The 15,967-nt window shown below is 40.3% G+C and overlaps 1 protein-coding gene across 1 annotated transcript; it reads right to left on the bottom strand.

The window, feature by feature from the left end:
• Positions 1–1,672: 1,672 nt before the first annotated feature.
• bhlha9 (basic helix-loop-helix family, member a9) lies at positions 1,673–2,542 on the bottom strand. Its single transcript, XM_061703330.1, has one exon. It carries the CDS (start codon positions 2,540–2,542, stop codon positions 1,673–1,675), a length of 870 nt encoding a protein of 289 aa, XP_061559314.1.
• Positions 2,543–15,967: the final 13,425 nt, after the last annotated feature.

Raw genomic sequence — 15,967 nt, 5'->3', positions numbered from 1 at the left:
AACAATAAATATAGTAAGCCTACCTGTCGATAAAAATACAAGTAGCGAGCGGAATGTAGCGCACTGTAAAAAAGTACAAAAGTAAAAAAGTTTCTTCTTAACAAAAATACTCGGGTAAAAGTAAAAATTATGTTGAATTAAAACTACTGTGAGTAAAATTACAATATTAAAAATACACTTAAATTATTTTTCTTTACCACCGCATGATAATGCCATTGCATCTTCAATTAGAGATCTCCTGCAGACCAAGACAAACTCTTAAACTGGCAGTTTACCAAGTGGGGATCCTCTGATGTGCCAAAAAAAAAAACAAGTACAAGACATGCTGTCATGGAGGGCTGTCACCCACCATCGTCTCGCACTAGTGAGTCAAGGTTTTCCACTGATTCATGTCTGCTGAACCATAGGTGAAAACTTCAGTCAAGTCCTCCTTTTTCACAGCTCCTCTTCCTATTATCTTCTTCCTATTAGTTCACTCCTCCTCTCCGTTTACAGCTTGTTGTAATTCTCCCCGGGCCAAGTTGTTTCAGTGCTGTCTCTGAGCCCTTGCTGGGCGACCATTAGGATGTTTAAAAAAAAAAAAAAAAAAAAAAATTCCCACATTCATTTGTACCTTCGGGCCAGTGCGGCTCCGACAGGGGATTTCACCGCACTGATGACGGGGCGCAGTCTTCCTTCCTGAACCCACATAAATCTGTCGGTGAAGTACCTCCTGTGGTATAATAGTATCGCTTTTTTTCATGGCATGCAACTTGGCAGGTTAGGGAAAATTGTTGTTGAGTAACATCCGCAAGTATAGCTGGTAGGAGAAAAGGCTTCGTTTAATGAGTTCCTTTTGATTTGTACAACTACCAGCTGACCCATCACTTGGAATCAGTACTGTTGAACTGTTGAAGCAGTTGCTTTAACTGAAATTGGCACTTCAAAATCCTCCGCCAAAACAACGTAGCGTATTGCATGTGGACCTATGCTTTTATTCTGCCGCGTTCCGATAGTTCTTTGCCTTTTCGTCGCTAAAGAAAATGACAAGAATGGACTTGCGAGGCCATTTTTCAAATGAGTGAAGGACCTCTGTCATTGCAGATACAGAATGCTTGAGGCTGCTGACCTTAGGCTATAATCAAACACACACACACGCACATCTGCTGCTTGCACACATGGAAATGCATACTATTTGATTCGTGTATAAAAGTCAAGCAAACCAAATGCAGAACAAAAAAACGTGACAGGAATCATAGATTTTAACATTTAATTTGAAAGTTTAGAAAATGTCTTTACAAATGTACAAACAATGTACAGACAGACACAACTTTTATGGCAAAAGAGTAAATAAATACTTTTTTAAAATGGTGACTAATGTGTTAAGAGGCTCTTTGCCATAAAAAAAAGAAGTATAAAAAATAACATTTAAATAATTCAGCTTTTGTATTGTGAAGTGACTAACAATGACACCATTTTGTGTGATCAAGAGTGAAACATAATTTTCTGCAGATGATCATTGCATGTTGATTTAAAAAGGTTAATTATATTTGCCTAAGGTTTATTGTAATACTGAGTTGATTCGATCACCAGAAGCAAAAAAAAAAAAAAAAAAATCAAATTCTTCCCTGAGATCATTCAACTGTCATTCAACTGTCCCGTGGTGTCCCGTGTAAGAGCTCCCAGTTTCCTGTTACAGTATGTCTGAGCCGGTGGAGAGGTTGTGCTCGTGCTCCTGCCAAAAGTTCATCTGCCAGGGATGTCCCAAAGCTGGAGACGGCGCTACAAAAGCGTCTATGTACCCTTGAGTGCAGGAGCCCCACATTCCGGGTTGGTACCCCAACCCATCACCCACCTGAGAGTATCGCAGTGGGCTAGGCGGATAGTCATGAGGGCTGCCACAGTGGCCGTGTGAGGCATAAAGCTGTCCCTCCGTAGGATAACAAGGGTAGTGTGGTGAAGGGGGGCATGACGACACACCGTTATCCATGTAGACATGTGGTTCCATAGGGAGCCTGTCCATGTGCAGACCCTCTTGTGACTGCATCTGATGGGAGATGGATGCTTGCCAGGGAGCGTAACTCTGATGTTCCAGGCGCGGGACCGTACCCTTGGTCGGGAGTCGAGATGCCGCCATCACTGCTGGTCCTGCAGTTGACCTGTTGCACTCCTGATGGGTGCAAGGCTTGCTGGGAGGGTTTGTGCTCAGGAATACAGAAAGAGCAGAGATGCGATTGATGGCCCTTTGCAGTGTGGCAATCTTTGAGAGTCGCTTGCCACAAAGGTCATGATTTAAAGCGACCCGTAGGGCATTGAAGGCCTGGTTGTAGTCCATGATGCGTTTTCGCTCACGCACGTTGGCTGCCACCCGTCGAGCTTTAGAGCGGACTGGTCTGTTGCGCTTCTTGGTCTGACCCTCCTCTGGGTCGCTCGGACTGCTTGTTGAGCTCTCGCTGTCTTGAAATGACGTCTTTGGACGTCCATCGTCCTTACTTTGGCTGAGTGCACCAAGCTCCGACTCTTCCTCCGAAAACTCAGACTCTGCAACGCTGCTGCAGCTCATTGTGACATAGAAGTAGACACTCGCTGGAGGTATGAAAAATACAACTGGCAGCAAAAATCTGGACGCCACGCTAGGTTCGCAGACTGCTGCATGTGGGGCTATTGGTGTTTGCTGCGGTGCGCCGACAGCCCAGGTACTCTCTTTCCCTGACTCCGCTGCTGCCTTGTGATTACTTGTACTTCAACAGGACAGGTTCACTTGCTTTTTAAAGCTTCTGAAGTCACATGGTACAGTCACCTGTGAGGAATGGTGCACTCTCTCCCTCTCCAGGTTTATGAGTACCCTCCAGTCAAATGGCACTGTCACCTCCTCCTCCTCTGACTCTCCCTCACATCCTTTACAAGTTTCAACACTTATGTCTCAGCATACAAAACAAATCATACAAATTAATTTTGAAATCAATCCTGGTTTCAGTTTGTATCTTTATTGAGGGATGTCTGCCCCTATAATTTCTGCTGAGTTGGTCTTCATTGGTTCAGATGTCTTCCTTTTTTTCAACCTTTATCTGTACTTTACCGCATGCAGCTCGTTCTATTATATTAAAAGCAATAAAGACAACATTCATTCTGCAACATGAGTGACATATCACAAGCAGACAAATTACACATTTCTCCAAAAGTCCCAATATTAAACACATTTCCCCTTTTCTCGGGTCTGGGAATTTTCTTATCTACTGCAGGTTAGATTTGGCTTGCAATTACACATCTCAAGAGTTACGATTTGACCCTCTCTCCCCCCCCCACCCACCCACCCCTCTCTCTCTCTCTCTCTCTCTCTCTCTCTCTCTCTGTCTCCCCTTCCAGGTTTAAGGGGGCATGTAATTTAGACTAGCTTCCCTGGAAATCATGCTCATAAATCAGGCTTGGGCAGCACCTCAGGACAAGAGCAGAGGGGACTTCAACTTCAAAGAGAGGGGAAAAAACAAGGCCAAATACTTTACAATTAGAACCTGCAATTGCTGCTGGCTCAGTTGATCTATCTTCCAGAACCTGTTACTCGTAAAAACAATCTGATTAAATTTCTTTGAATTGACTGTTACAAATTGTTAAAGCATAAGTCTTGTCCTTTAATATCTTTGTAAAATGACATGTAGCACTGCCAAATAAAGATTATTCCACACGTCAGAGTCATCAGTAAAATATTGTCCGCCACAAGAATGGTACAAGTTTCACTTGTCATGGACAGAAAAAGGTGGTGGTGCTAACTTTTAAGCAAATGACCCAGCACACAACAGCAATGCATTTAGCAAAAAAACAATATCTTGTTTAGCGCTTGCAGAATAATGTTATTTGTTCTACTTTCTTTGTATGTATGGATTACTTGGGTTGTTCTTTGTATGAATGGATTACCATCATTTCTTGTGTATAATGCACATTTTCTACCCCCCAAAAAATGTCAAAAGTCAAGAGTGCGCATTATACATAGGTATAGGAGAAAAATGAAAAAGACTTTCACATTTTATTAATGTATGCTGCCATCTAGAGGTTATGAAAAAGCTGTACATTTTCATTCTAGTATGCGACCTCGAGGTTATGAAAAAGGTGTAGACAACACTTATATTCCAATATGACAGTTGTACATATGACTGCATATATGTACAATTGTGCTCATAAGTTTACTTTCCCAGGCAGAATTTGTGAAATATTGTTTTTTTTTTTTTTTTGTTTTTTTTAAATATGACTGATGACTGAACAACAACCATCATTAATGTCTTTATGGTTATGTTTTGTTTAATGATAATGCTTTTCTGAAATGCTTGACAGTTTAATTTGAATCCCATTCAAATAAAATTAAATGTGTTTCACTTTATCCTTAATGTTTTCTTAAAAGAATTGTACACATTTTACAAATTCTGCCAGGGTAATCAAACATATGAGCACAACTGTGTGATTTCTCATTTACTAAATAAAAGTAAGGCTGTGAATTTCAAAATAAGAGCAAGTAAATTTAAAAGAAGTATTCTATTTCTGTATTTAACACCGGCATAAGGCACACCGTATTATTGGGCGCAGGCATGGTAAAACATACGCTATCTTAAAACAAACGGTAGCATGCACGCTAAAGCAATGTTTTTTAAAAGGCAGCGGGAGCAAAACTGAGCTCGGTTGTACTTCATAGAATTATTTAACAATTTACTCACGTTATTTTTTTATCAATCCTCATCCACAAATCCATCACATTCCTCATCTTCTGTATCCGAAATTAACAGCTGGGCAAATTCTCAATCCGACATGGATTGAGAACTCTCAATCCCTCTCGTCATTGTCGAAGTCACTCTCGTTGCCAGAGGGCTGTTCAGCAATGATGCCGGCGTTTTCCTGCTTCCTCCACTTGCGAACCATGGATTCGTTGATCTTGAATTCTCTCGCGGCTCCCATGTTCGTCCGCGTAACTGACATTTTCGGGGATCCTTAGCCAAACCGATGTTGTTTTGTACAATGCACATACCCGCGCTATATACCTACTGGGGGCATGCCTTTAGCGTCCTCTTTCACGCGCCCCCTTTAATGTCCGCATGCTGTCCTCAGTCACGTCCGCCTTTCCTCTATATAGCTATATAGCAGTGTGTGGGCAGGAAATCCTCCCAGTCAGTCAAGCGGAGCACTCATCAAAGTCACACAACATTTACAGATTTTGGGACCCGGTGCACACATAAGGCGCGCCGCATTATAAGGCGCCCCAACCATTTTGGAGAAAATTTAAGACTTTTAAGTGCGCCGTATGGTCGTGAAAATACGGTATATTTAATTGATTACACTACAAAGACAAGATATTTAATGTTCAAACTGAAGGCAGGCCAGTCTAGTACCCGCACTCTTTTACTATGAAGCCACGCAGTTGTAACACGCGCAGAATGTGGTTTGCCATTGTCTTGCTGAAATAAGCAGGGGCATCCATGAAAAAGACGTAGCTTGGATGGCAGCATATGTTTCTCCAAAACCTGTATGTACCTTTCAGCATTAATAGTGCCTTCATAGATGTGCAAATTACCCATGTCATTGGCACTAACACAGCCCCATACCATCACAGATGCTGGCTTTTGAACTTTACGTCATAACAGTCCGGATAGTTCTTTTCCTCTTTGGCCCGGAGGACACGACGTCCGCAATTTCCAAAAACAGTTTGAAATGTGGACTCGTCGGACCACAGAACACTTTTCCACTTTGCATCAGTCCATCTTAGATGAGCTCGTGTCCAGAGAAGCCGGCAGTGTTTCTGGGAGTTGTTGATAAATGGCTTTTGCTTTGCATTGTTGAGTTTCAAGTTGCACTTACGGATGTAGCGCTGAATTGTATTTACTGACATTGGTTTTCTGAAGTGTTCCTAAGCCCATGTGGTGATATCCTTTACACATTGATGTCAGTTTTTGATGCAGGGATCGAAGGTCACGGGCATTCAATTTTGGTTTCCGGCCTTGCCGCTTACATGCAGTGATTTCTCCAGATTCTCTGAACCTTTTGATGATATTATGGACCGTAGATGATGAAATCCCTAAATTCCTTGCAATTGTACATTGAGGAACATTGCCCTTAAACTGTTCGGCTATTTTCTCACGCACTTGTTCACAAAGAGGTGAACCGCGCCCCATCTTTGCTTGCGAATGACTGAGCAATTCAGGGAAGCTCCTTTTCTACCCAATCATGGCACCCACCTGTTCCCAATTAGCTTTAGTTAGACGCTCTAACTAGTCGGCCAGTTGATTTAAGACGCTGGAATAACTTGCCTATATCAATACTAGGAAGAATAGCCACAATAAAAATTAAAACCTTACCTCAAATAAATTATTTATTCTCAATGATTCCATTTAAGCCCACATTAAATGATTAAAAAAATAAGAAAAATATAATTAATTCATCCACTCTTCAGAAAAGTAAACAGGAGGGAGGCCAAAATGCTCCCAACTTTAAACACTTTTATTTAGCTAACCAATTGCAATACCTCATCAAATGGATGCACCACGATGGGGAGCATCATTCCTGGCTGGAATTGGAACAAATAGACTGCAACAACATCAAAGTCCCAAAACTCCCATTTATTTCCACGTCTTAAACGCTATAAATGCTTCAAGAACCCAATAATCGCATCACATTAATGGCTTGGTTAAAAAGTTTTAAATCTACAGGATCTCAATTAGTTCCCAGTATGCTCTCCCCAATATGGCATCATCCAGATTTCGAAATTAATAATATACCCCTTTATCTTATGGCAACAACACGGAATTGACCACCTACAACAACTATTTAACGATATTTTTAAGACACGTGATGAACTGTTCCAAGAATTCCAAATAACAGGCGGAAACTTTCTTCAATACAATAAATTAAAAGCAGCAACCTCAAACTGCCGGAGTTTGTCAAGCAAATAGTGAAGCTTCTTCTGCAAAGGAAAATAAATCTCTCAAAAGTGTGTAAATTAATTTCATGCACTAAATCAATGCACTTACCAATTATTAATAAATGGGAAGAAGACCTTTCCATTTCCGCTGACCGTAACTACTGGATACAGATATGTGACAATACGTTTAGAATGACAAAAACACATATTTACAGCTTATACAATATAAAGTGCTCCATAGAACACACTTTACTCAGTACACTATGCATAAAATTGTTTACAATTTTGACAAGATGAGCGCTCTCAGAAAAGAGGAGTGGTGTCGGCTCTATGTTAGAATCACTAGCTACAAACTAATACTTTATGAGAGACATTGATGATGCAAAAGTAACTATTGTTGGTGAGAAGAAGTAACTGCAGTCTAATTACTTTCCTGCGGAAAGTAACACGTTACTTTGCTCGTTACTCAAAATGGCGGACTTATTTATTTATTTTTATTTTTGGAGTAACGCGTTACAAAGTAACGTGCGCGGAATCACTGTTTAGTTGTGTGCTTAAGGTTATCGTTTTGTTGGAAGATTAACCTTCGGCCCAGTCTGAGGTTCTGAGCACTCTGGAGAAGGTTTTCGTTCAGGATATCCCTGTACTTGGCCGCATTCATCTTTCCTTCGATTGCAACCAGTCGTCTGAAGAACACACCCACAGCATAATGCTGCCACCAACATGCTTCACTGTTGGGACTTTATTGGACAGGTGATGAGTAGTGTCTGGTTTTCTCCACGCATACCGTTTAGAATTAAGGGCAAAAAGTTCTACCTTGGTCTCATCAGACCAGAGAATCTTATTTCTCACCATCTTGGAGTCCTTCAGGTGTTTTTTAGCAAACTCCATGCGGGCTTTCATGTGTCTGGCACTGAGGAGAGGCTTCCGTCCGGCCAGTCTGCCATAAAGCCCCGACTGGTGGAGGGCTGCAGTGATGGTTGACTTTCTAGAACTTTCTCCCATCTCCTGACTTTATCTCTGGAGCTCAGCGACAGTGACCTTTGGGTTCTTCTTTACATCTCTCACCAAGGCTCTTCTCCCCCGATTGCTCAGTTTGGCCAGACGGCCAGCTCTAGGAAGGGTTCTGGTCGTCCCAAACGTCTTCCATTTCAGGATTATGGAGGCCACTGTCCTCTTAGGAACCTTAAGTGCAGCAGAATCTTTGTTTTGTAACCTCCGCCAGATCTGTGCCTTGCCACAATTCTGTCTCTGAGCTCTTCAGGCATTTCGTTTGACCTCATGATTCTCATTTGCTCTGACATGCACTGTGAGCTGTCAGGTCTTATATAGACAGGTGTGTGGCTTTCGTAATCAACTCCAATCAGTACAATCAAACAGAGCTGGACTGTGAAGGTGTCGAACCATTTTAAGGATGAACAGAAGAAATGGACAGCAAACGAGTTAAATTATGAGTGTCACAGTAAAGGGTCTGAATACTTATGGCTGTGTGATATTTCAGTTTTTCATTTTTAATAAATCTGCAAAAATGTCAACAATTCTGTTTTTTTACCTGTCAATATGGGGTGCTGTGTGTACATTCATGAAGGAAACAAATGAACTTAAATGATTTTAGCAAACGAGTGACAAATTTAACGGGATCTGAATACTTTACATACCCACTGTATCTTTGGACAAGAGGTGGGGTACACCCTGAACTAGTCGCCAGCCAATCGCAGTGCACATTTCAACAAACAACCAGTCGCACTCACATTCACACCTACGGGCAATTGAGAGTCGTCGATGAACCTACCATGCATGTTTTTGGGAAGTGGGAGGAAACCGGAGTACCCACGCAGGCACGAGGAGAACATGCAAACGCCACACAGGTGGAGATTTGAACCCCGGTCCTCAAAACTGTGAGGCTGATGTGCTAACCAGTCTTCCAGTGTGCCGCCATAATGTGTACATATTAATGAAATATGAATATTATATATATTAAAATATATTGTTATTTTGTTGGTCAAATGAACGGTCCCGAAACTCAATGTGTTTGACACGGGAAAAGCATGTCTCAATTTAAGACTTGACTCGGGACTTTGCTTTCTCGACTTGAAACTTGACTCGGGACTTGAGGGCAAAGACTTGAGGCTTATTTGTGACTTGCAAAGTCATGACTTGGTCACACCTCTGATATATAGAGGTATATATATATATATATATATATATATATATATATATATATATATATATACATCGTTGGTTATATATATATATATAACCAACGACTTTGGAAGAACTTGAAGGGCGAATACGAGAAGTTATGTCGAGAAGAAGTTATGTCTTCCAGTTCATTATGAAATCAGTTCATGCAGTTCCCAGGCGGCTTGAGAAACTGGTGGCTCATGCTGGCGAATTTAAAATGAAATGACACTTTCTTCGCATGTTAATTTCTTGTAAGAATTATAGTTCAGAAATAAACTACAAGTACTTAAAAATAGGGAGTTACTTTTCAATCACCCGGTATAAATCTCAACAATGTCAACCGAGCAGGAGAGCATTTGTTGCCAATTCCTGTCAGCAGTTTAAGGTTGCATTCATCGCTTTTGTATACTATACACAGTTCATTTTTGTCCTCGGCCCTATTGTAGTTCTGGTTTCCCTCAGATGGCCGTTATGACTTCAACTTTATAAATGTTTAATTGCCTCATCACACAGTATTATTACATACACAGAACAAATTGATGGCTCACTATTTTTGAAATCAGAAGTCAAGGAAAATCATTTGTTCATCTATTGTGCAATTTGTTTTATTAAATGTTTGGTAACAAAAGAATGCTTACAATATCTCAATGTTGTTGTTTTAAAAAAAAAAAAAAAAAAGAGCAATTTTGTTTTGTGGGTGGACATGATTTGCTTTAGGAGGACACCCAAAATGATGTGGTGGGACGAATCTGGCCTGCAGGCTTTGAGTTGGACACTGGTGCTATACACTATGAGGCTATTCAGTACAGTGTAACCCGTTGATGTCATTGCAATGCAACATGAAAAAACATACAAGTTATATAGCTGTCTTATTCCTAAAAAAATTTTTTTATTTGAATAGCACACCTATTAGAACACGATCAATCAGTGAGGGTTCCCTCTAATGCATTTTGGAAAGCTCTAAATCCACTACTTAACAAAATCGGCACAATCCTGTTAGTGATCAAAATCTCGCTGTGAACCATAATTCATAACTAGCTTTATTTTAGTCCCTGTCTTGTATTAAACCAGTGATTCATTCCACTGAGTTGTAAACTAGTCACTTACACCTCTTTACTTAGCACAGCTTTCAAATAACCCTGCTGATCTTTTGCATACCTTTTATCCCTAAAATGAAATGTTCATCTTATGCCGCCAAGGAGAGATCAGCCTTTATCACATGCTATGGATTTATGGCTTAACAAACATTACAGATTTACTGCGGCGTTGTAAAGACCGTGCAGACTACAGACTCGGGACTCTCCCCGTCCATTCAGTTTTGACAGGTGACAACACACCAGTAATTATCAGCCACCAGGAATAAATCACAAGATTTTATCACACAGCTCACCTCACCCGTGAAGGAATAACCATTTTCAAGCAAGGGGTACCTGTCCAATGCCACTGCAACTAAGATTTGTAAATCTCCTGCTCAAGCCCAAATAATGACTGGTTGTTAGCCGTTTGTTATTAGAGGTCTGTGTGCCAAACGTAGATGTATATTACCAAAGGGGTAGTTAGGGCTAATAAGCGAGTAAGGTCTGGGTTAGCTAACCTTGGCTTTGCAGTGGTATGTTAATGCATGTTTTTGACTGTTGCAAGGAATTTTCTCACCTCAATAAAAAGCCATTTGTCCAAAAGGTGTTTGTGGTTGCCTCAGCCCCTCAACCAATTGTCACACTATAATCCCTTGAATTTGTGTTAAATGTTGATGGCCGTTATTTGAATTGAAAATGCTGGATTTGTAATTTCCGTTTTAGGGAGGATTTGTTAAACCTGTAAATTTAAAGCCAGAGCAACCAAACAATTTACTGATAGCTAAAACCAGGGGTGTCAAACTCATTTTTGTCACAGGCCCCATTGTAGAAATCATGTTTAATTGTCTCATCATATTACATATATACAACAAATTGATGGAAAACTAGTTTTGAAATGAGAAATCAAGGATAACAGTTAGTTATTGTAAAAGTGGGTTTGGTAACAAAAAATTCTTGCAATATCAATATATTATTTATTGTATATGACAATTTGACATTTTGGTACATATTTAAGCGAGAGTTATGGAAGTTGATACATACGATTTGCTTTCGCGGGCCACATAAAATGATGTGGCGGGCCAGATCTGGCCCCCGGGCCGTGAGTTTGACATCAGTAGCTTAGACTAATACCACACAAACAGGTACAGTATATATTTTCATGTTTTTATTGAAAATAATGTAAATAGGGAGGAAACCGTAAGTGAACCCTTGGATTTAATAAGTGGTTGACCCTCCTTTGGTAGCAAAACCCTCAACCAAATGTTTCCTGCAGTTGCAGATCAGATGTGCACAACGATCAAGACAAAGTCTGGACCATTCCTCCAATTTAGACAGCAACGGCTTCTTCCTTGGTGTTCTCCAATGAACCCCATTCTTGTTTAATATTTTACCTATAGTCAATTTGTCAACAGAGGTGTTGGCATGTGCCTGTGATTTCTGTAAGCCTTCAGCTGATACTCTAGGGTTCTTTTTTACCTCATTGAGCATTCTGCGCTGTCCTCTTGGAGGGATATTTACAGGATGACCACTTCTTGGAAGAGAAGCAACAGTGCTAAACTTTCTCCATTTACAGACTGAGGAACATCAAGACTTTTTGAGATACCTTTGTAACCTTTTACAGCTTTACACAAGTCGACAATTCTTAATCATAGGTCTTCTGAGAGCTCTTTTGAGTGTGGCATGGTACACATCAGGCAATGCTTCTTGACAAAAGACAATTCTAACCTGTTGTGCGTTTTCTAGTAGCCGCTTTGAGCCAAATCTTGTTTCATTGATTGAACTCCAAGTTGGCTCACACCTAACTCTGATTAGCTCTTGGAGAATTCATAGCCTACAGGTTCACTTACTTCTTTCCACCCTGTCCTGTGAATGTTTATGTTATTTTCAATACAAATATGAAAACATAATTGTTTGTGTGATATTAGTTTTAGTTTGATATGGAGTTTGTTTATTCTTGTTCGTTACATGAAGTTCAGACCCCATTTTATGACCAGTTAATGCAGAAATGTATTTTAATTTTCCCACTGTATTGTCTGTACTGTTATATTGTACAATCTGGCAAGAGAAATGTGTGGAGAGAGCAGAAGAAGAAAGTCACCAGCATATCACACAGAAACCCATGCAATGTCCAAGTCCTTTTGCAAGGTCTTACGTTCAGTGGTTATCCTCTTCCGTTTAACAAACTCTCCCGAGTCAATTGTTACGTGAAACGGGATAAAATAAGTCGTTGTAGATGAGGTTGCTTTTAAAATGATCTATTTTTGTTCGTACAAACTTACAAACGTAAAAATGTACTGAAAAATAGCAAATGTGGGCGGCAGGGTGACCGACTGGTTCGCACACCTGCGTCGCAGTTCTGAGGACCGGGGTTCTAATCCCGGCCTAACCTGTGTGGCGTTTACATGTTCTCCCCGTGCCTGCGTGGGATTTCTCCGGGTACTCCGGTTTCCTCCCACATCCCAAAAACATGCATGCTAGGTTAATTGAAGACTGGTAAATTCCCCCTCGGTGTGAATGTGAGTACGAATGGCTGTTTGTTTCTAATTGCCCTGCGATTGGCTGGGATAAGCTCCAGCACGCCTGCGACCCCAGTGAGGATAAGCGGTTCAGAAAATGCACAGATCGGAAATGTGTATGTTTGTAAGTTTGCTTTTTCTCCCCTGTGCTTGCAAGGGTTTTCTCCAAGTATACCAGTTTGCTCTCACACTCCAAACACATTCACGCTATGCTAATAGGTGTGAATGTGAATGACTGTCTCTCTACTCGAGTAGGTTGTACTGTATGTGGTCTGACTTGCACGCAGGATCAGCTCCAAAGTGAAACAATCTGTTCGGTGAAGCTTCTTGGCGTCCAAGTTGTTTCCAGGGTCAAACTTTTGCTATAAAAAGCCACATTTATCGTGCAAGGTTGACATGCCTTAGCTCATATGCAGACACAGGTATAGAGAGATGTTAACCACTGTATCATAAACCAAAATAAGGATGACTACTCACAATTTGATGACACCTGGCTGGTGAGGAACTGAAAAGAGTTTGCAAAGCGATACTGTCACCTAGTGGCATCTAATAGGTGGACCTACAGTAAGTAAGCTTTGTATGTTGGCGGGCAGCAGCTTATTATCATGAATTCCAATTGTTTTCTTTAATTATGGATTTTTAAAAAAAACTCTGAACAAATTGGAGTCGACACTTGTCACAGAAAGGGGTCTCAACCTTTAAGGTTGCTCTGTTATTTAGTTGTTTTGCCTGTGTGTCCTGGTGCAACTTGTATTCTTCAATAAATCTAAACGTGGTAATATTTGTGGTGGTTCATTTGACCAGCTCTGAGGACCGGAGTTCAAATCCCCCCCTGTGTAGAGTTTGCATGTTCTCCCCGTGCCTGCGTGGGTTTTCTCCGGGTACTCCGGTTTCCTCCCACATCACAAAAACATGCATGGTAGGTTGACTGAAGACTCTAAATTGCACGTAGGTGTGAATGTGAGTGCGAATGGTTGTTTGTTTATACAGTATGTGCCCTGCGATTGGCTGGCGACCAGTTCAGGGTGTACCCCGCCTCTCGCCCAAAGACGACCTGGACCTTATAGACTTTTATTCCATGTTTCATGAACTTGAAGTTTCTGTTTACAGAAATAACTGACGAGTGATTAATGTGACATTTTTGTTTCAGTCAGGTCATAAATGTAAGATGGTTGCCATGTAGAAAACAACAACAACAAAACTGCACTAATATTTGGGTCAGTGACAATCCTGCACTCTCTAATTTAGCCGTAAATTGCACATTAATGTAACCTGTCTTTGTGATTTATGTCATGCAGATCTCCGTGTGCTGATGTCATGACACGTCTAACAGTTTCCTCTGCAAAGGAATGTAGACACGCTTCCTCACCCGCTCTGAATCGTGATATGAATCATTCAGTTTAAGACAACAGTATTTACTGGAGGATCCACAAGTGCAAATGTAAAGGGAAGGGATTGTTAAAAAGATGCACTTTTATTGCATACGGCAATGGACAGAAAATCTTCTTTTTGTTTTGCACGTGCACTTTGCATTGAGCTGAAAAAAAAAACAAGTTCTTAAAGGCAGAGACGTATGTTCATTGGACATTCTTTCCAACGAGAAGTCGGTCATTACACTGGGTTATCATTAACGGGTCCATTCACAGTGTTGGAACTTGTGGTCAAGGTTAACTGTCTGTAGGCTAGTTCCCACACAACCCGCAGCATATAAAGTGGTGCCCCCTGACTGCAGAAGCAGTAATAAAGTACCCCAGCAACAATTGGTGTAAATGAATCTAAAACGTATTCAACGAGTGCCCAAAATGAATGTGTGGAAATTGTCAGCTGTCCCTTGGACACAGGATGATTGAAAGCTGTTTTAAATTGATGAATATGCAGACAGTGTATTAATCTAAATGTGTTGATTGGACATCTTTGCTCTCTCGGTCAGTCGTGTGGAGGCCTGAATCTTCTCATGCCTCAAGCCTTTTAATGCGCCCCGTGGAAAAGACAATATATGTGTTATGAGTCTGTGGAGGTTCATTGAATAGTTGCCTCAGTCAGTTGCCTCATTCTTTCAACTTAAGCTAAAAAATAAATCCTGACATTACTTATTGTCTCTTATTTTAAGTGATTATTGACAATAATCTATGTTTAGATTATTGTGAGTCGGGACATTCATTTGTCAAAACGACTCGATATTGAGAAATATTGTGATGTTGCAGACTGCGCTTTATGGTCAGACCTTAAGCTTTAAAATAAACGGAATATTTGGAATCTTTCCCAAAAGACAAAGACACGGTAGTGTTGATGTTTAAAAAATGAAAACAATTCAAAATATGCAAGCATATTTTGTTTGGTAATATAGGAACGAAACAGAAAAACTAAAATAACATTGGTCAACAAAAACATTATTGTTGAAGATTTTTTCGCTGATTTAGGACAATTTTGACATGCTAAATCCAAATATCACATTTGTTTTGCTCCATCAGGTCAACCTTTAGAACTATGGCCACATGTTTTTGTTTCTTTTTGAGTCGTTTACATGTACAGGTATTTTTACTTTGCAGGTTCAAATAAACACATGTTCATGCCCTACATTTTGAAGAAGGATGACGTAACATTCAATTTACTGGTGCTTACTTTTATCAATGCCTAATATTCAATTTACAGTCAGCAAAGTTTGTAACATTTGATTAATAAAGTGGTAACAACTTGGCATAAAATCCTTACCTGAACGAGAGAAACGGATGTAATTTTTGGTTTCCGCGATGCAAAATTGTCCTAAATCAGTTGAAAAATCATCGACAACTTACAGAAATATTTTTTTGGAGCCCAGTGTAATCCATTCCAGGATCAAACTTAACAAAACCTTTGTTAACTGCACAGGCAACATTGACTGTAAGTAATTTTGGAACATTCTTCATGGACATATAAGCAAAATTACCGGTAAATTATATTATATTAATGAATGTTTAAACAATAAAAACCCTCTCGAACACTGTTAACATTAATGAGGTATAAAGAGGTTTTATTATCAGTTCCATGCAGGGGACAATAAATGTTCTCGTTTTTTTGTCATAATATGACAAACTCAGACCTAAGGACCATTTAGAGTCTTCACTTAACCTACTGTGCGTATTTTGGTAATGTAGGAGGAAACCGGAACACCCGTAGAAAACCCACGCATGGGTATGCATGCAAACGCCACACAGGAAGGCAGGAGCCTGGATTTGAACGCACGATCGCTAAACTGTGTGTCAGATGGGCTAAACAATCAACCACCATGCTGCCATTCATTAAATATATTTTTTTGAAATGATTGACATACCATG

Source organism: Phycodurus eques, chromosome 17, assembly GCF_024500275.1.
Source record: "Phycodurus eques isolate BA_2022a chromosome 17, UOR_Pequ_1.1, whole genome shotgun sequence".
In the NCBI taxonomy this organism is placed as follows: Eukaryota; Metazoa; Chordata; class Actinopteri; order Syngnathiformes; family Syngnathidae; genus Phycodurus; species Phycodurus eques.
The sequence above is the reverse complement of the archived record's forward strand: the minus strand, read 5'-3'. Positions and strand labels throughout refer to the sequence as shown.

Bases quoted from the DNA above. Each gene is read 5' to 3' on its own strand.
- bhlha9 (XM_061703330.1), bottom strand. From the start codon at position 2,542: ATGAGCTGCAGCAGCGTTGCAGAGTCTGAGTTTTCGGAGGAAGAGTCG.